Here is a 21,755-nt window from a genome sequence, read left to right on the forward strand (position 1 = left end):
CCAGGCATGTGGGGCTTTAGACACCTGGTGTCAGGGAGAGTACAGAAGATAAATATCTTGTGACCTTCTGCTCCTTCAGTGACCACGGATGAGACAAGGTTACCTAAACTTCGTATTTAATCAGTAATCAGCTATAGAAATTGCATTTTAAATCTGTTTGCACTTTATTTAAATAGAGTATTTTATCTTTCTGTGGGACACTTATCCCTCTTCATAGTGTAAAATTCTGGGACGATCCAAAGGAATAAAATAGCTAACATTGTGAAATCTGTAACTGTGTATTAAAATATCTATCCCTCTGCTATTCACACAGTGTGGGAAGTGTTACATGAAGGCACATGGTATTTCCTGTCACTTTAGGCTCACCAAAGCCAATTTTAGCTTAGGACAGGGATGTTGAGTGCCTTTTTTTTTTTCTTTTCCCTTTCTGGTGAGAACCTTATTTACATTCTCTTTTCATGGATTTATTTAACAGATGACAAAGAGTTTCTTACTACCCATTTTAAAAGTGTTGAGGCTTGACATGCCTCATTTAATGTGGCTGAGGCAGGTTGTGGAGCATCTGGTGAAGTGAACTACCACTGCCTTCAAGGGTTCTCCTGTCAAAAATGTCACTTTCGTCATTGCTGGTAAAGAATGGCTGGGCCTTCCCTTTGCTGATGCCCCTAGAAGTAAGAAAGCAAGTCAATGTATTATGTAATTCCTCAAGTGAGTAAAATTTGCTTGAGCAATGTCATTTTTAGCATCACGTGTGACCCTAAATTCAAGCCCTTTTAACCCAAAGTCTGGAGGGCCTTTGCAGGGGATGTTTGGTCAGCACAGCTCATGTTTTTACCTTAAACTATCAAGCTTCCAGGAAACTTAATCCAAGGGTACTCAAATGTCGCTAGCCCACAGGCAGCAGTAATGAACAGGTATGGTGCTGTTCAAAAGTGCTGCATATTTTCTCTGTCACCCTTCTAAATTTGGATGGTTTTTTGTTTGTTTGTGTTTTGAGGATTTTTTTACACTCCTTGTATCCAGTTTTTTTTCCATATGGCTGGTACTTTCCATACAAGCTGTGCACCCCCACCCTGACTTGAGTCTTCTGAAACAGCTTATGAAAGGTGGCCTAAGTGCTTCCATTAACATTTCAACCTCTCCTGTGGAAAGAAGCTTTTTTTTTGTTTTCTGATAGGTAAAAATTACTGCTAATTACTACTTCTTGGAGCTTGTGTCTTTCACAGCAGCCCTTCATGTATATGCTGTTTCTTAGTACTAAGCCAGCCACATGCTGTGTTGTTGAGTTGTGGCTCTCCCTGCCAGCCCCCTTCCAGCCTCCCCATCCACCAAAAAAAAACAAAAAAAAAACTCAACCAAAACATCCAAACAAAACCCAAATTAAAAAAAAAAAAAGAAAAATTAAAAAAAAAAAAAAAAAACAAACACAAACAACCAAACCAAAAACCAACAACCAAAAAAAACTCCAAAAAAACCCAAAACCAAAAAAAAAGAAGGAAAAATACCCCAAACAAACCTACCCACAAAAAATGCAACAGTAAACTTCTGCTTATGCTGCCTGAAAACAGGTCTCTTGCCAACACAGTGCCTTTGAAAGTATCTCTAAGGAGGTGGCTCCCTTACAGGTTAAGTGAAGTCATGCTCTTTCTAAGTGTCAACTGGCATTTTCCCTGTAAAAGACTCTCTTTGTGTGAATGGACTGAAGTTATGGGCTTATTTTTTTTTAAACCAGGTCTCCCTTAGCATGTGACATCACAGGACTGTAATGAGGTGGGGAAGGAATTTGATTTAACAAGCCAAAAAAAGCTTAAGGCCTTTATGGAAAACAGCATGTTTGGAGTTTGCTTCAGAGTTTACAGAAACAGAGACAAAGGGCAGGCTAAGGTTTCTGACCTGCCACACATTATCTATCACATTTAATCTTTATCTTTCTATATTGGGAGGTGTATTTAAAGCAGCATTTTCCCACGTGATACTTGTGGAATTTTTTGAATTGCAGCTGCTTTGTTCATTGTGAGCAGTAGTGAAATTACAACTTTCTACTAGATGTAATACAGGAGGATATTGATTCTAAGGAGAAGATATAATTTTGTATGTCCTGTGCATGTAATAACTAGGAGAACTAGCCAGCACATTCAGTGTCTATATTCTTCAGACAGCACTTGCAGTCTTCTGGCTTCAGTTTTAGTTGCTCTGGAGGGGTATGTTTCTGTCTAGTTGAGTGTGTTACTCTTGACACTAAAGCAAATTTCAGTTCATAAAGACACTTCAAGGCTGTCTGTTCAGCTTCATCTTTTAGTTGTTTGACACTGGAGGAAATTAGGCATAGAACTGTGAGCAGTCACATTTAGCAGCAACAGCATTCCTGGGTTTTATGGCACTTGATGTGTGCTGTGGCACTTAGCTGATACCTCTTTGCATGCACCAGGATAGCACATTCTTTAACTCCTGAGAAATGAGGAAGGGTATTTTAGGGGAAAGCATCTGGAAGCCAGGATGACTTGCCGTCTCCTGCTAGCCTGTGCTTTGGCTTTTAGGTAGATAGAGTCCATAGCTGAAGTCTCATGCAGTCAGTTAAAATACTGAAAACCAAGCTATTCCTTGTGTGATACGCTAGTGAACAGTTTTCTTTTGAGAAGGTCTGGTCTTCCCCCCTCTCTAAAGCAATTTGATCTGGAATGTGTCAAACTTGTGTTTCTACAGAAATGTGAGGTGCTGCTTGCTGTTTAATGTCGAGCCTTTTTATGACTGTTTAAAATAGCTCCAAGCAAGCATTTCCTATCAAATAGCAAATTGTCTGAGAAATACAGCAACTCTTAATGTGACACTTTAGTTGGCTTTAGTGATCTTGCTAACATTAAATGAATTAACCACTGTTTATTTTAATTTTCTGTAATAAGTAAAAAAGAACCCACATCTGAGGGACTAGGCAATCTGAAGGAATTTTAAAGCAGAGCAGTTTGAGCTGGAATAGCCAGTTCAGTTAATAACATTTTCCTCCACCATTATCTTAATACTCCATGTGCCCAAAGAGAAAGCAATGAATGCCTTAATCGAATAATATCCTAATATAGTTCCAGATGTGCTGTAGGTCATTTTAATCAGGTCCTTTTCAGGAGGAAAAGAAGAAGTAATGAGTTTTTGCTTGGAAGAGGGGAGGGAAGCAGGGGCAGAGGGACCGGAAGTGGTAGGTGTTGGAAGGAGATGTCCCAGGGATTTCTCAAATACCTTCCCCAAAGAAGGAATTTTTAAAAAAACAGCCTATGCAAGTCTCATTTTCAATGAAATATTCTCCTGCAGGAAATAGTGAGATGATCAAAGTGCGTAGTTTTTGTTACAAGCAAAGCATAGATGAAGTTGCTAACTGTTCAAAACCCCAAACTCAAATGGTATGTCCTATTAATAGCCTAGGGACAGCAATGGCATGTGGAGAATTTAGCAGCATCCTCCTTCTTTACAGACTGTACACATTTGGCCTCTCACTAGCAAAACTGTTTTGTGGACTCTGTAGTCTGACTTCCCGTTAAATATTACTTATTTGCTGGATATTTGTTGAAATAGCATCTCAAAGTCCACTAAAATGGTATGTCAAAGTCAAACATCCTGGCTATATTGCATTCATCATATAACGATAGCGAGTTTCATTTTGTTGATATGTATCTTTGAAGGGGGATTTTTCTATGTGCACTGTCCAGAAAATTAAATTACATGCATGCCCTTAGAGGGAGAGCCCTGCAAATTGCACTCCACAAGAATTACAAGGTTTTGGCTCTTGTATAAAATATTCAGCTAAAATCTCCAAATGCTGTTTTCTCCATGATCTGTTTCTGGAAAAAGGGACTGGGAGTGAAAGCATTTTTGTGTGGTAGTTCCCTGATGGACAGTGGCATGGTGACACCGTGGGGAGCGTGACTCAGGCAGGGGAGGTGATGTGCCACTCTTGTTGGAAGTGGCTCCTCTTCCCACTTGTGTGTAACACAGCTAATGGCAGAGACTTCAGTTACATCCTTAGACCACCATCATGTTTTCCCCTTCTTCACTTACATAATGTGATTTTTGAGCTAGTACTAGGTTAGATATCCTCTTTTTTTCATGTCCTTTTAGTTTCCTTTTTATAATGTTCCAATTACAGGTTTTTGCCTGGGTCTGGAGGTAGCAGCCTAAAATACATTTTAGGTAGAGCTAGTTCTACATAGGCACCTTTTCAAGCAACTACATGCTCTCTCTCAATAGAGCATTTTAGAGGTCTCTAGCTTTAAAATAATTCCATTTCCTTGAAAAACCGGGAAGAAAGCAATCTGTCAAGTGCTTAAGCCTCCTGGCTGGTTGAGACCTCAGACTGTAACCTTCCCAAGACTCAGTGCTTGCAGTGAATAAACATTGCCCCGTTCTTTGTGCTCCTGGCAGAGCAGGCTGCCGCTGGGTGAGACACACTGCACCAAGCCCAGTTACGTAGGCATACCTTCATTTAAGGAGATTTTGCTGTGATGGGTCTTAATCTAATGGATGAGAGCAGCTGTAACAAGTCCTACTGATAAAGACAAAACATCAACAATAATTCTTAACTTTCTTCAGCTGTCAGAGAAACAGATGTTTGGCCCTACATTTCTGAGCATAATTTGTTCCATTAGCCCAGCATAGCCCCTGTGGCAGCAGTCTTGTCAAACTCCAATAGGTATTGAACAGCCATGCCTTTCAGAAGTACAGCAAGTATTAATTAGGCTTTAGGAAATATTAAAAGCAGTATGACCTCCAGCCGTTAACATTTGTGAAACAGAGAATTAAAAGTGAAAAATTTTAGTCTTTATTGACAAAGGTTTGTAGGTGGTTGTTTCAGTTAAAGCATTGAATTCCTACTCTATTGCCCTTGAAAGTAAGTGGTCAAAGAACTCCAGCATAGAGATCATGTATCTTTTTTCAGAAGTTGAAGGTTAGGCTGCCATTTATGAAATATTTACTAAATTGTACCAGATGCTGAAAGACTGTATCCTCAGAAGACTTTATTTCTGATAAGTCTCAGAGAGCCTATTTGTTTGTTTAAGGCAGGTTTATCTCTCTTCCTTACATGCATTATAGCAGGTTTTCCTAGCAACCATAATACCTGTTCAGAGAGCAAGTGAACTGCGTGGCCTTTTGTCTCCATTTACTGCCTTCCTCCTGCCCCTGCCTAACCCAAATTCCTTCCTTAGGAAGTCCCTTTCTTATTCACCAAAATGATTAACATGCCAGTATTTTTCTCGAGCTCTCTCATTTACATAGGAGAGTTGTAGATTAATGCTTTAGGTGGAACAGAAACCCTGTGCCCCGATAAAAAGACTGAGGAATTTTCCCCTTGTCTATTCTTTTTCGTGCAAGCGACCATAAAGGTCACTCTTTCCTTGTGCTGACATTATCTAGATGGGTTAGAGAGTATTAAGAGCAAGGCTTAGTTTAGCGTCCTTTCCCCTCCCCACTGGGATTAGATCATGCTTTATCAGAGCAATTGTTCCATCCTCGACATGTGCAGGGCAGATTTCAGCTGCAGCATTTTGTGAAACTGATTTTTCGTGCATACATTCAGAAATCGCGTTCTGCCCAACTCAGTATCGGTATTAGGCTCTCTATTAAGCTGAACATTTCTCTTTTCTTATTCTTCTGGGATTTCTCCTCTTTAATTTGACATCAAACCAGAGGCTGAGTGTTGGAGAGTGCTACTAAACTGCCAAGCCCTTAGCTCAGCCCCACCAGCACCAGCTGAGTGGGGAGCCTAGCCAAGCGGCCTCCCTAAGTGCAATGGTACAGGACCTCATCTGTGACCTTCCGTTGTAAAGAGGAAATTCGCGTTCTGTTCCTTAAGAATTTTATCCTTAATTGAATTGCCTGCCAGGTGTGGGCAGTTTTCTAATGGTGCCATGTTATGTTTGTGTTAGTTGGATGGGATGCTCTTTATTTCTCCACCAGACCATTGTGCTTCCTTAGGCAGAGTTGGGGGCTGCTTCACAAGATCATATTTACCAATTTAAGTGACCTAGCACCACAATCTCTTTAAATCAAGTATCCCAGCTGTTGGAATTCAATCTTGTTTCAGCAAAAGCAGATTTTGGACACAAGCCATGGAAAAGTAAGCCTTAGGAAAAATGTGTAACAAAGTTAAAAAGTACTAACCATCTGTGGTGGTGCACTTAATTAACACATTAACGTGGTTTGTATTGACCTAGAGTCCACTGCCGTCCCACAGTGGCATTGGTTTGTTTCCTATGCCTGCGCACAGAGTGTGCTGTCCTTTCTGTCCTAGGGAACTGAGTGAAGCAGCATGAGAAGTCATAATACCTACTGGTGCCTTTTACTTTGAGGTGGAAATAATTTTGCAGGTGAAAGGATCATCAGAAGTGTGATTTGAACTGATGAGAGTGATGATAAAACCACACTTTTCTGGATGAAATGTGTTCTTTTGCACGCATTTACTGCTCTAATTCAGTTGCACTTTCAGGCTGACCTACATTACAAGAAGCCAACAGTGCAGAGAACAGGAGAATGGCCTTTTCACCACAGGTTCTGGTACCTGAAATCCTTGCCAATTTACTGATCTCTTGGGTTCTTCAATCTTCTGGCTCTCCCTGTGTGCAGCTGATTGAAAATGGGGTGTGATGTGGAGTGTGGCAGTACCAAACAGTGCTGCACTTTCTTTAGGAGAGTATAATCACAGCTTCCTGTAATTTCAGATTTCCATCTTGATTACCTAAAACTGAAGAGAGCTTCCATAGCAAAGCTAACCAGCCCCACACAGAGCAGTATCTGCATCTACACCACTTGAATATATGTTGCTTTCCGTACTACCAGCTGTGTAACCATCATGCTCTAATAAACTCTGCATTGTTTTTTCCTAATCAGAGGTGATATTTCTTTTCACTCAGCAGTTAGCACCCTTTTGTCCCTAAATATTAATTTCTGGATAAATCACTTTGTCCATACAGGTGCTTTGTGCAGTTTCAGTTCTTTGCTGAATTAAAATATTTTGTGAAAAGGACTCAGCATTTAATTGTTGTTTTTTTTACAACAGCTGCACAAGCATTAAAGAAGGAAGAGACTTGATTTTCTTGCTGCCGTAGCACTGGTTGAAATCTAGTTATTAGGGTTGCAAATTTTTCATGGAGGGGCCAGATCTCTGTTTTTAGGAAGCAAGAGAAAATAACTGGCTTACAAGATCAGCTAGCTTCCTACCAGTAGAATACTTCTTCAATTTATGTAGCCTGGAATTAGTAGGAAATAGTAAGGTTTATTACAAATTTGGATCCTGACTTACCCACGAAAAAAAATTCACCTGTTTGTTATTGAGGGCACAAAAAAATACTGGAGCTACAGAGGCACATATGGAAAAATACAGTATAAAGTGAGTGTGTCCTCATTATTAAAATATCCTGTCACACTATATATGTTTATCATTAAAGTAATCATGATTCTTGGGCCATTTTTATCCCTCTTTAATTTATTACAGCAGCAAAAGAAGATTGGAGTTCTCTTTGATAAAAGAGCTTCATAGTGTATCACATGGGGAAGCTGAACTCTGTGGCTCAGATGGATATTTGCAAAAGAATATTGCAAAGCCTTTCACGTGTTTTCTGAATGAAGGCAATCACAGCTTCTTTGCTAAAACATGGAAAAAGGAAATAGGAAAACCACGTAAAAAAAGTCACACAGCAAGCTCTCCAAGTAAGCACTTTGTTTGGCACTGCATCAGCACATCACTTATCACTGTCTGTAGTCCAAAAGAGCCCCTGACTGGTTCTTAGGAGGAGGTAACACAAAGTTGCATTGATTTTTGTTGTGTTTGAATGTGCTCTTGTGATTTCTGAAGTGTTTAGGAGACAAACCAGCATTTCACAAAGAAAATATTGTACTGTCTGGCTGCCTCAGACAAGTCGCAGAAGAGCCTAGAGAGCTGCTTGCAGAGAATGTCACTGTGACACTCAACGCTAACACATTTTAGTAACCAGATATTGTTTCAATCTTTGTATTGAAGACACTGTATAATGCACTGCGAGAGGAACAGGCCAGGTTTTGCTTTTTGGGTGCAAGTAGGATTGTGAATGGAACTATTCAAGGTAGTGTCAGTATGTGCCTGACATGTCTTAAATTCAAAATCTGGCAACAGGATTTGAGGGTTTTTGTTGGGTTGGGTTTTTTTTTCCCCAAAACTTGAATTTTATTTCATTAAGAGAAAACATCTACATTTCTTTGCAACATTTCCCTTAGTAGTTTAAAAACCTTTAGATGTCAGTATAAAATACTGTATGAAAAAGGAAGACCTTTTCGCATGGAAGCAAGAAGACAACATTTTGGGTTTGGATTTGGGATTTTTTTTGTGTTTTGATTCGGGCTTTTTTAATCAAAATGTATAGTAAGTAATATGAGTAAAAACCCTTTCTTTCCTTGAGTTCCACATCATCATCTTCACTCCTTCTCCCCTCCGTTTCTAGGATCTTTTTGAACTTTTTTTTCCTGCTACTGCTTTCTCTTAGCTCACCCAAATAGGTTGTTTCTAAAACACAGATGTTTGGCCCATTTCTTTAGACTGCTTTGTGCAAAGGCTCCCACTGTCACATTCCACTTCCTCCAGTGTCAATGTTCACCACATTTTTTGGAGTTAGTTGGGGTGGCAGCTGCCCCATGAGGCCCTGCTGAGGGAGGGAGGGAGTGCAGGGGCCATTGTGAGACAGGAGCTGCCACAGTGCTTTGGGCTGTCATTCTCACCTGGGATGGTGGGATGTGTCTGAGCACCTGTTATGTGGTAGGGACCATGGGCTGTGAGGGGTAGGTGCGATCACCTCTTACCAACTGTAGCTTTTCTGGTTCATTATGAACTGCAACACTTCAGGTCCTAAAGAAAATTAGTTCTGCAAAGACTTAGTCGCTAGGAGGCATGGGGCAATACCTCTGCTGGCTAGGAGTTTTGTCTGGACAGGGTGTCTGTCTGGAACCACACAGCTGACTTCTGTGTTTGGGATTGGCTCCATCTGGTATGCAGGTGGTGACTGTGTTCTTCAAAAGGGTGAGGTGAATGAAAGCAGCTGCTCCCTTGAAGGTTTGCCAGAGTCAGTCTCCTAACAAATCCATCATTTGCTTCCTTCTTAATTGCAAATAAGACAATCAGAGAGGCACGCCAAGACAGTAGGTGAAGAGGGAAATGACTGACATCAGCAAGGAGGTATGGATTAGCCAATAAACCACCTGCAAATGAGGTTTTAATACTAAAACTGCTTGATCTATGGTGGGCCTGATAGTCAGATTGAAGAGAAGAGTGGAAAGGGTTGAACAAAAGACTGACTCAGTGCTGAAGCAGGGGGAGGAGGAGCAAATGAAGTACAGGACGTCTCTAAAATAATATGAAGCCAAAGAAATTAAGGTTGACAGTGCTAACGAAGCCAGGAGACTAACGGCATCAAAAGCTGTCTTGAAACTTGGCTGGAGTGATTGTAAAAGCCCACAGTGAGGAAACTTCCAGATTTTCTTAAACCATGAAACTTCTTAGTTGTTTATTCCTTTCCTCTCCCTTTTCACCACTGCCACCGATGCTTCAGAAGAATGTTGATCTGACTCCGAAGGATTTCCTCCCACTTGTTTCTGTAGGCATTTTTTGTTGCATCAAACAAGGGAGGGCACGCTTGTTGGGTCCTGTTAGTAGCACACCCACATTTTATTCCCTCTAAAAGAGCTGATTGCTCAAACACTTACACTTTTGTAGATGAAGAATTCAGCCAAAGAGAAAATATGCTAATTTTCTAAGCTGCTAATAACTGTAGTTTACTAATGTGCAGCAGCATTGTAGAAGTGACACTAATTGCCCTGTTGCATCATGACTTAGATGGAAATGAACGCACATTCAGAGAGGGTGTAAATGTAACAGCAACTTCTGGAAAATCTGGGTCTAGATGAGTACTTTAAGGGCATCACTGTGAATGCCTTATGACTGACTACAATTAGGTTTGAATGCAGCCCTTTTCCCATTCACAGGTCTTTGTAATGGTGCAGGCCTTGAAAAGCCTTCTCCTTGTAGATGGCAAATAGAAAGCTGCAGGTGCAGGCTTATCTAGGAGGAGCAAAAGCAGCCCCCGGAAAGCTCCCCTCCTTCCACCAAACAGCTGAGGCATGGGGGTCTGTGTGTATCCCACTGCCCCCCTCCTCCAAACCTCCCCCCACCCACGGTGGCTCATCCCAACATGTTCCATTTTCCCGCACCTATTCAGTTGATCCGGGCAGGTGCTGTGGCCTGGACTGTCTTGAAAAGCTTTGTTTTGCCATCTGCTTCTGTCCTTAGCTATCTCAGTTCCCTTCTTCTAGGAATTCATCAGTAGATTGATTTCTGCTCCTTGCAGGAGTGTCTGGAGCCTAATTTTCATTGCCGCAACCTCACAAAGTTGTCCCCAGGTTCTGGCAAAATGTTTTGAGGAAAATAAATGGGTGGTTCTTTTAAATGTATTTTTTTCATCTCGTAGCAGTCCTCACTGTCTCCTCTGCCATGCTGGGAGTCCTAGCATAGAAAGGCTCCTCCAGAAAGAAGCAGTGTTTTCTCATAGGTTTTACTGCATAATTGTCTGTTTTGCTCCATAATTACATGTCCCACACTAATTGCATAGACACATGCACGTCCAGAATTACATGCTGTCACAAATGCACGCCCTCATTAGGCTGATACATGTATGTGCCTTAATTGTGAGTTATGGATTGCAGCTGTGGTGAGAGGGTGGGCTCTCACTTGCTAAAAGGTTTAGGCATAAAACTGCACCTGTGGTTCTCCTGCCGAACTTGAATATCCAAATATGATGTGAACTGGAGTGGTTCACAGAGGGCAGCAGTGGAAACAGACACGCTTTAGTGAATGCAGTCTCTGGGACAATCAGGTGCATTTCCAGCTCCATGGTGTGCAGGTACGAGAAGCACAGGAGCAAGAGGCCCTTTGGCTCTGCAAGGAGATGTTTCAGTGGCAGGAGAGCACATCTTCATTAACTGATTTTTCTGTCCACTCAAGATGAGTTTTTGAAGCTACACAGGATGTAGTTCCCTACCAACATCACTAGTGGCTTTGATCTGTCAGATTACAAGCAAATGTTAGTGGGAGCATAATTGCATACCCATGGTTTGTATGAAAGGGGACAGCTTTCGGTCCTGGAACTTTGCACAGACTGCTCTTAGGTGCCAGCATACTCATTTTTGCACCAGCAAGTCAAGCAGGGAAGATGTAACCCCAAATATCAAAAAGGTATTAAATCCTGTCACCCAAATACCTGTTTTGTACATGGAGCTCTGCCAGCAAATCAAGAGCAATATCCTTTCAGGTTAAAAGAAGCCTTTATCTATGATTTTTTCATTCCATCTGTTCCTACTTTTCAAAGTAAACATTTTTTTATACTTTGTTTGCAGAGCATCTGATTTCTTGAATATATCATTAAAGGCCTAAAGAAGAAACTGGCCACATTTAGATATTTAAATGATAAAAAATACAATATGGTTTAAGAAAAGAACTGCTAGGAACTTCAGCTAGAATATTTCTAAGTTCAACAGAAGGTGAAGAAGTGAAGCAAGTAAAACCAGTGTGAAGTTTGTCAAGTAAAATATGTAGACAAAAGCAGGTTGTTTGTTTTTAAAGATTTTTTTCCAGTGTTTAAGCACAATTAGGAAGAAAATATCTAATGGCTGAAGCCAGCATTGTTTTCAGCTGTGTACAACTACATAATTAAACAGAAAGCTTTTCAGAGTGTTTTTAGAAAGAGCTCTTCTGGGTGACTGGCTGTAATTCCTTAAGGTGTGTCAAATGCATTTGGCTGCCAGTATAAATCCAGCCACAATGTGATTGTTCAGGTCACTGGTAAGTGCCATTGTGCTCCTTGTTCATCATCTTCTGCTGCTGCATAAGGAGCAGCAAGGCAGGGGTGACTACCTGACAATGGTGCTCTTGTTGGTGGCCACTGAGTTCACGGGGTTTGATCAATTCCATTTGCTTTCCAAGTCAATGCCTCACATATAGAGGCATATATGGAAGGCAGGACAGAGAGCTCAGATACCACCCCCCCCCCCCCCCCCCCCCCCCCCCCCCCCCCCCCGTCTGTTTTAAAAGGTGAGTCAAGGGAACAATGTATCACTTCTGGTTTTCATTATTTAGGAGGTTAGCAAGTGCTTTTTGAAGAACCGTATTTAAAATGTCCTCTTTGTTTTTGGTGTTTTGGATTGGATTTTGCCTTTTAGCAGTATAGAATTATTGGGAAGTTAATTGACGTGTTACCAACTTAATCAGAAGTTCCTTCAGACTTTACTCTCAGTAAGTTCATTAGGCTGCTTGACCAGTAAAATTTGCCTGTATATGAGCATAAATAGTATTTATGTCAATAACCTCCTTGTGACTAGAGGCAACACATCAGGGAGAAACATGAATCCAGTAGATGTGCACTACAGATCAAAGAAGTTGGAGGGAGGATAACATGACTGCAGTCCCTGTCATGCTCTTTGTGGTGTTCTTCATGCTGTGGGAGTTACAGATGCTTCCTGTCTCCCAGATGCAATTGTGTGTAGGTTTCCATGTGGGATGGGGAAAGACCCCATGTCTTTTCAGCACCATGTAATTCTTTTCCGTGTTTGATGACCAGGATTGAGCACTGAGAATTGAACATTCCCTACCATTGCCACATCATTTTCCCTAACTTGGTGTGAGTCACCAACTCTTTCAGCATATTAGTATCTGTTTCTGCAAAGCATAGGCAGTAATACTTTTTATCAGTAGGAGCTTTATGAGATTTCCTTTTGGTGTGGAAAGCATTTTTAGAGTACCCAGATGAGAGGTGTTGTGTACTGCATGGGCAAATCTTTGAGGAATCTAAACTGCCAAGTTACTGTTAACTTAGAAATTCAAAGTTTATTCCTAGTCACAGACCAAGACACAGGCATGAAATAATGACAAAGTGAGGATGGTAAGCAAGTGGGATATTCTTAAATGAAAGTTTGTTGTTGTTTTAGTACCTTTTCCAGCATATGGTAAGGTAACTTACTATTTTTTTGTGTTAATGGCTTGCCTCAGAGCTTTCCCATGCTCTGAGGGAATGCTTTAATCTCAGCTTAAGAAGTGCTAGGATTTGTTTTCCAGATGGTGTTTGCTCTGCAAAAAATTAGGCATTCATTTTTTAAGACTTCATAATTTTTCTCTCTTTTATTTTAGAAATCTTCCAGAATCCCGGAGGATGACATCAGGTTAAAAAAAACCAGAGACCAAAACTGTGCCAATTTCTTGGAGCCATCTACTGTGCTTGCTACAAAGGAAGAGAAAATGGAAATTGAAGTTCCAGTTTCTGAACATAAAAGCATCACCACAGTGGCTTCACCACATCCCATAGACAATCCAACCAACTTCTTTTCGCCTGCTTCCAGCCGAAATGGACTTAGGGACAGGCATGAATCTCTGGACAGTGAAGTTGCTAAAGAAATCAGATACCTAGATGAAGTGCTGGAGGCAAATTGTTGCGATTCTGCTGCAGACAGCACATTTAATGGCACATCCTCCCCTGAACCAAGTGCCGTCTCCATTATGGATGGTTCAGGAGCATCTGCTAATGTCAATAAAGAATCAGTATCTAGTGAAAGGGAAGAAAATGTAGCAGACAAGCAGGTATCCTTGGGGGTTGAGCCGTGTGAAGCTAATGTAGCAGATGAGAACCTGAAATCTAATGGCCATTCCTTGGGTGGTCTGAAGGAAGACACTCGGGAGAGTCTGAAGGTGCCAGGAAGTCCCACTTCTTCAAACAGTTCTAGAAGATCCTCTAAGGATGGAGAAACAACTCTTACAACCCTTAAGAAGGAGGCAAAGTTTGAACTGCGAGCCTTCCATGAAGATAAAAAGCCCTCAAAGCTCTTTGAAGATGAGGAAGAGACAGAAAAATACAGAGTCCGCAAAGTGAGACCATCGGAAGAAATTATGGAACTTGAAAAAGAAAGAAGGGAACTCATTAAAAGCCAGGCTGTCAAGAAAAACCCCAACATTGCTGCCAAATGGTGGAACCCTCCTCAGGAGAAGCCCCTGGAGGATCAACTGGATGAAGAGCATCTGGAGTCTCACAAGAAGTACAAGGAGCGCAAGGAGAGGCAGCAGCAGCAGCAGCAGCAAGGTGCGACTTCAACATCCCCCAAACAGGTCAGCTGCTCCTTTGTATCCCCAGAGCCAGTCAATATCAAGAAGGAAGATATTGTCACAGAGCAAATTGACTTCTCGGCTGCCAGGAAGCAGTTCCAGCTGATGGAGCATTTAGGTCCATCTCAGGGTCAGGCCCCACCAAGACGGTCAGTAACGCCCAAAATGTTCTCCGTCAAACCCTTCTACAAAAGCCTCAATTCTCCCTCTGTGGACAGGCCAATATCATCCGTGACAAGACCTGGTTCAGTGTGTGGGCAAGCTGGACAGCTTGAGGGTAACAACAACACGGTCATCAAAGCACAGAAAGTCTCCTGTAGCTCAGAAGATGACAAAAACACTCAGACTACCACAGCTGACACAGTGAGAGACTTACCTTGCAGTGATAGCCCCAGAGCTGGACCAGCCTTAAAACTGTGGGCCGAGGATGGAGAATTCATGAGTGCAAGGGCGGTCTTCACAGTGCTGAAGGATGATGGACAGGGAATTCTAGATCACTTCCCAAAAGCAGGCAGCACCTCTTCACCCCCAGAGGAGCTTGACTCCGGTTTGGATGACTTGTCTGTCAGGTCTCAGGATACCACCGTCTTGGAGACCCTTTCCAACGACTTCAGCATGGACAACGTCAGTGACAGCGGTGCCTCCAATGAGACCATGAGCGCCCTGCAGGAAAGTTCTCTAGTGGATTTCTCTCTGCCGCAGACCCCGCAGGCCGAAACTCCAGCAGAGTGCAGGGCTGATGGCATCTCCAAGTCTTTCAGTGACCCAGGCTGTGATTCGCCCTCCTCTGCCTTGGCAGATTCCGCACTGATGGACGACCAGCTGGACTACCACGCTGGCCTGCTGGTGCAAAACGCCATCCAACAAGCCATAGCTGAGCAGGTGGATAAAGGAAACCCGAAGGAAGAAGAAATCCCAGCAAAGAAAGAGGTCTCAGCCAAAGAGCAGCCAGCTGGCACCGGGCCAGCTCCAGCATCCAAGGAGCATCAGAACCCAACATTTGAGCCACCCCAGGTGTCTTCACCAGTTCAAGGGAAAAGGGACACCATACCAAAGACTTCAAAAGAGGAAGACTCAGGACTCAGGGAATGGAAGAGTTTGCAGCAGTCACCCATGTACTCAGCCAGCCAGCCATTCCTTGTGGAAGAAAACAGGCATGAAGTCAGCTATTTCAGCAAGTATTCAGAGGCAGCGGAGCTTCGGAGCACTGCCTCCATCCTGGCCACACAGGAGCCTGAAGTGACTGTGGGCCCTTTCAAGTTAAGGTCGAGGAAACAGAGGACTTTGTCGATGATCGAAGAAGAGATCAGAGCTGCCCAGGAACGAGAAGAGGAGCTGAAGAGGCAGCGGCAGGGTTTGCAAATGGCACCAAGTCCTGTTACAAAGAATGCACCACCCATGCCCACCAGAACCGTGTCTTACAAAACTGCACCAGGTAAGAGCCCAAAGTGTCAGAGCAGGAGTGAGATGTGACTGAAGGGTCAGGTACAGTTAAGTTTTATGTCATTTTTTAATGACAGTATTGTTTTGCAGGGGGTGGGAGGGCAGATGACTTCATCTGCCTGGAAACTGCATGGGACAGCTTAATTTTCTGGCTGCGAGCGCACCTGCGGAAGGTTCTGGGTTTTCACAAATACAGCGCAGAGACGCTGATCATCCGTACTAAATCCCATTCTGTGTTCACCCACTGCCACACAGCAGTATGACACGTCCATCGCTGTGCTGCTCAGACCACCCACTGAAATTTAGGATCATCTCAAGGAAGCACCACAGCAGTTTTTACAGCTGTGGCTGTTTGAAAGACAAACATCCAAGGCTGTCCTTAATAGGTTTCCTGTTCTCTTGCATGCCATTAGGGAAGTGCAAATAAGTGGAGATATGCACATTTTGGGGTATGAATTAGGTATCTTTTCTGTGTGTTTTGCTTTCTGTTTTGAGGTCTTGGTCTTCATTAGCTTTGTCTTGTAAAATGATATCCAGAGCTATGAGCTGCCATGTATTTCAGCTGGTGTTATTCACTACTGAATTAAACAAGCAACACAAACAAATTGTGCAATAGATTCAGTGGAAGTCTTCTTGACCAATCAGTTTCTGGGTTATTTTTCTGATGTTCACAGCAGTTAACAGCATATCTGTCTCCCCCTTCCTCTTCTCAAGAAATAATGTCATGCACATGCCTTCTAAATACAATACAGAAAAAAAATACATTCTAAAAAACCCCGAAAGCACGCACCAGGCTTATTTCTGTGTAGTGATTTTCATTAAGCATCTACCTGCATATGCTTTGCAAGTGCCTGCAAGGTTTATTAACAGTGGTCATTGTGAAAACGTATTCATTCTACCAAAAGTACTTAAATGCTGTCTTTATTTCCACTGGTGTAAATACAAGCCAGTGGTAGTAATTTTCTTTTGAAAGTCTTGGTAGGTTTGATTCAGCTGTAGATTTAGCCCATTAGTCAGTATGATTGTGAACTTGGAGTTTTATGGAGCACATAAATAGTGAATACTTAGTTTAGTTTCTTCTGCAAAGAGACTGATCTTAACATGTATTTTTTTAAAAAAATGTAGGAAATACCAGTCTTTTCTTTGAAGTGCTGTTGTTATAACTCCTCTAGTATAGCATTTTTCATAAGGATCCTCTCTAATCTGAGGTGTTCTGAGAAATGTCTGGCAAGACATGAGATACAGGGCCCTCCAGACATCAGTTAGGAGGACTTGTTTCATAAAGGTGTGCTCATGGGTGTGTTCAAAACCAGCATCATCTGTAGCTGAAAGTGCTCAAAATGGGATAGATAATGATTGTATTTTACTCAGAAGTGATGTTGGATGGGCTGCTGACACTAATGCTTGTTTTAACAGAGCTTCTGGGAAAACAGCGTACTTCTGCTTTCTCTACACAACTAGGCATTTTCTTTGTGTCTGTAAAAATGTTTGTCGTAAATTACATTCTAGAGAAAATTATAAACTTCTGTTTATAATGAATCATTCCAGACAGTTTCCTTTAAATGTCCAACTGCCATATGTTCAAGAAAGAAAATTGGGATCTCTTAGCCAATGACTCAAGCTACTGCAATTTGCAGCCAATGACAAGGCAAAGAAATAATTTCTAGGAAAAGATGAATATGTGTCAGTATTTAAGACTGTCATTGATCAAAAAACCACAAAGAACATTGGCAAAGTTCTTCTTGGTTTTTTTACTTTTGTAGCTTGCAGAACAGCAGATATGCTCAGCATAGCTCTCAGCTGCAGGACCCTTAGCTCTGGAAGGTGTATAAACCTCAGTTCATCTCTTCCTTGCTGTCCCTTTAGCCATCTGTGTTGCTGTTAACACCTGCAGGCATCCTAAGAAATAGGGTGGAGGAATACCTTGTAATCCCTTGCAAGATTGCAGCAACTTCCCTTTGAATAGTTACAAGATTTTTTCAGTATTTCTTAAAAAAGGCAAAATATAATTTCGTAGAGGCACAAACACCAGGCTGTTAGGATAGACAGAGCAGAGGTGACATACAGAGCAGAAAAGAAAATGTGCTTCAGCTGGGCCCAGTAAGGAATATGCTGTAGAGTATGCCTGGTACTGTAGTATGTATATCTAGTTTCATAATGGAAAATAACAGCAATTCTACTACTGATGATGATAATAATAATAATAAAGAAGAAACAGTGGTATTTCTGTCAACAAATTGCCTTTTCTAAAGAAAGAACTGGCACTAGCATCAGGATACCTCAGCAGAAAGGGATTAAGGGGTCAAGGATAAATTTGAAAAATCTGTTTCTAATCCTTAAGAGTGGAAGTGCATACTTACTCTTTTTAGAAGGCATAATAATAAACTTAATTAGCAATGGCCTAACAATCAGGCTGTATTGAGGTGGTGGTCTGGGCAGAGCAGCTTTTCCAGGACTCCTGGTGTTCCGTGACTGTTTTTTACTGCTGCTTCCCTTCACTGCTTTGAACTGGGTGGATATTGACATAGGTAACAGAAAGACATACCATGAAAAGGGACTGCAGCATAATTTAACTGAAGTGTGGCTGATTAACACAGTTCATATAGGTGTATACTGCTAATTACTTTAGATAGCAAACCTGATGGTAACACTTGCTTTGTCTGCCAATCACTCAGCACAGTCCGAAAGGTCTCTTAGTAATAAACTTCTGCACTGATAACAATTATCCTTTAAATTTTTTTGTTCATGACTTGAAACAATCTTTTAACCCATCTCAGATCTGAATTGACACAGAGTAATTTCAGTGCCTCTTCTTCAGGGCATTTTTGGAAAGGTGAATAACCTATGTGAATTTTTCCGCAAAAAGCTGGGTTTCCTGCATGAGGAGACTCAAGAAAGACCAAAGAAGTACCAGAGTATTGCTATATGGATAGTCACCATAGATCCCAAAATATTTCTGGAGCCCTGTTTAAATCTGCATGTTTCCTGTGTTGCTTTGCTGCATCTCCTGCTGCACTTGTCATGCTGTGAGCAATTGCACGGCAAGACAGTGGTTTCCTCCAACAACGTGCAGGTGGTACAGCATCTCTCCAGGGCAGAGCATTTGGGGCTGTCTGATTGTTTGTTTGAGCAGGATGATGAATGTGTGACATGAGATAAATCCAGCATAGGCATGGTGATGTAATTCCCATGGTTTTTGTTACTCCTTTTATAAGAAGTAACTTTGACTATAAAGAACTTGTATCTAAGTTCTTGTAGTGCCTGGCTCTGAGTAATCCTGTTCCTCAAAAGGAGGTGTGAAAATCATTACAGGAGAGGTCTTGGTTCAGTGAAGGCTTTTCATCTGGAGCCAAACCCTTTGTCAATATCTGTTGTCTCATGATGAGAGATGGGGAGTACCTAGGAGAGAAGCCATGCCTGAGAGATCCTTTAGGAAGCTGCCACATCTGCCTTTTTGGTGCTTGTCACAAAAGTATTGCCAGGTGAGGCATAAGGCACATTGTGTTTGTGTGCAGGCACTCAAAAATTTGGACAAGCATCAAGGAGAACTGCCCACCATGCCCATCTTCTGTTGCCCTCAGCTGATGAACTAAATGAGAGAATTTCAGTGGGTGGTGTAAGCCTAGTGGGAAAGTTGCAGCTTAGACATGCAAGCAGTCAGATGCCTCTATAAATTGTTGGTAACTGTGAGGGATGGGTATGTGCTGTCCTTTTCTTTTTTTTTCTCTGCTTTCTAACCCTAAGTGACAGCTGTGGAGTTTAAGCCTCAGTCGGGGATTTGAGCCTAAGTCAGAGATTTGAAGCCTCAGAGTTTGAGGTGTCAGCCTCAAAACCATTTTCCATTTCAATTTTTCTCTAATTAAGACCTATGTTTAGGAAGTTCTCAGGTTCAGCTATAGCCTGAAGATAGTTTTTGTGTAGTGGGAAGAGAAGCAGAAACTTTGGGCAAGATATTTCGTGGTCATTGCAAAATTTTTAATGCCTTGTATGCATGTACAAAATAAGGGTCAGATATAATACATATGTATGGACTCCGTTTTAAAATCAGAATTATGAGAAAGGCTAGAGTAGAAATGTTCACAGAAGATCCTGTTTCCTTACCCATTCATAGGCACTGGTATGAAAAAAATAATAATTTTCTCCAAGGATTCCTCTGGAGTGCTCATCAGTCATCCATCCCCAGAATACTTCCAGGAGTGCCTTAACAACCTTCCAACCCAGCTCATTTGCCCTTTGCTTTCTTACTCCCTCCCTAGTGGAGGATGTCTATGAAGCGGGAGAGTCTTTGAGACACACTTTATTTACAGTTTGTTTGTTTGTGGTTTTGCATATTTTCATTGCTCACCTGGTGCTCAAGAAGAGCAAAGAAGCCCACGTTTCACCTGGAGTGCTAATGAGCCTCTGTATTCCTAGAGGGATCTTTTTTTTGAAGTACTTTTGCAATCCCCTGAGTCCAGCACTGACTGGTTTCCTAAAACAGTCTGTCCTGCTGAAATGTCTTATTTTGAAAATTTTTCTCTGCTATGCAGATGTCTTAAAAAAATTTAAACAGTATCTCTAAGTAAAAAGTAAATGTGTATTTGTAGATTTGGGATGCTGTAGCCTTCATATAAATCTTCATATAAATACACATATGTGTAATATGTGTACATATGCTGTGTGTGTGTGTGTGTGTATATATATATATATATATATATATACTGTGTGTGTATATATATACTGTGTGTGTGTATATATATATATATATACTGTGTGTATATATATATATATATATATATATATATATATATGTATGTGCAATACAAAGCTTAGGGTCAATGATTTCTTGAAGGTCCCTTCCAGCATTAAAGTTTTTCTCATCTCTGATAATGGAAACTGACGGGCCTTGCACCCAGGGCAAACAGTGCTGCATGAAGATATCCCCTTTCTTAAACAGAAATCCCCAAAACCTACAATTTGCATTGTTTTCCAGGCAAAGGGGAGTGAAAGGATCTCTTTTCAGCCATTAGGCTTATTTGTAGATTTGAGCATCCTGTGGTGTGTGTATCCCTGGAGAAGGTACAAGTTGGGCAGACATCTGAGAAGCCTCATTCTTCCCCCATTACGTCCATCCATCCAAGGCAATTACTAATGTAAGGACAAAGTCCTTAAATCAGCAAGATATCTGACCCTCAATCAGGCCTTTCATTTTCACCACACATTTTTACCCATTGGGCCTAATTGGCAGGGTATCAGCTGTTTCAGGTCTCTCCTGCTGCGCAGTCTAAGCTGTCACACATGGGTGCAGCTGGGCAGCTCAGGACCTACTGTTGGTCTCTGCTTTGGCAGCATGACTCCTCTTTATCTGCGGAGCAAGTCCTGATGCAATCCAGAGAGGAACCTGTGCTCATAGAAACTCCCCTTTCAATCTCTGGTAGGGTGTTATAAAGAGGATTCCCAGCCTCATCACTGCCCAGCTTAAATTAAGCTAAAATTAAGCTTAAATTAATGAGAAACTAATCGTGCTGGGTTTTTCAACAGTGATCAGAAATGGAAAACCCTGGCAAGGGGGGTTCTTGTAAAAATATCTCTGCAGTGTTGGCTCACTTCTTCAAGAATAAATTGTGTTGATTTTTACAGAATATTTCAAGGCTGCTCTCTAGTGGATGCAACTGTCATGATGCTTTTTGAAGGACCAGCTAGGCTTTTCATTTGTTTTAGCAACAAGTCTCCTGAAAATCAGCATGAGCCTTCTGATTATTTCACTTACTTTTAAGGGGTTTGCAGTAGGTATTTTTCTCTTTTTGTGGTGTTTTTTTACATTCATTGAAGTGTCTTATTTCAAAGAGTTGATGATGGTCTGATGGAAAAGGAAATGTGATTTTGGTTCAGCATTTCTTTCTGCTATCACAGCTGAGAACCCCCACATATCATTCTCATGACCTGCTACTGTCGTCCTCATTCTTCCCAGGAGGATATGGTGGAGATTCATCCCAAGTCAGCGCCTGGTGATGAGAAAGGGAGGCTGTCCTTCCCAAAGAAGCGTGGGTTGTCCGCCTGTGAGCCCTCCTGCAGCTTACAGCAGTGGTCTCTTGTCCTAGTGTGCCTTTTACCTGACTTTGGAGTCACACTGTGCTCAAAACAGAGACCTTCCATGGGCTGCAATGGACTCGGCCAGAGAGCA

At 41.7% G+C, this 21,755-nt stretch overlaps 1 protein-coding gene across 3 annotated transcripts in view; it reads left to right on the forward strand.

The window, feature by feature from the left end:
- Positions 1-21,755, forward strand: part of PALM2AKAP2 (PALM2 and AKAP2 fusion) — a 267,097-nt gene that overhangs the window by 232,277 nt on the left and 13,065 nt on the right. For all 3 annotated transcript variants that reach the window (XM_050986883.1, XM_050986884.1, XM_050986885.1), the window contains one exon: positions 13,184-15,584. In XM_050986883.1, the coding sequence (XP_050842840.1) occupies positions 13,184-15,584 (2,401 nt within the window). The remainder of the gene's footprint in view (positions 1-13,183; positions 15,585-21,755) is intronic.

The sequence above is a fragment of the Serinus canaria genome, chromosome Z (assembly GCF_022539315.1).
Source record: "Serinus canaria isolate serCan28SL12 chromosome Z, serCan2020, whole genome shotgun sequence".
In the NCBI taxonomy this organism is placed as follows: Eukaryota; Metazoa; Chordata; class Aves; order Passeriformes; family Fringillidae; genus Serinus; species Serinus canaria.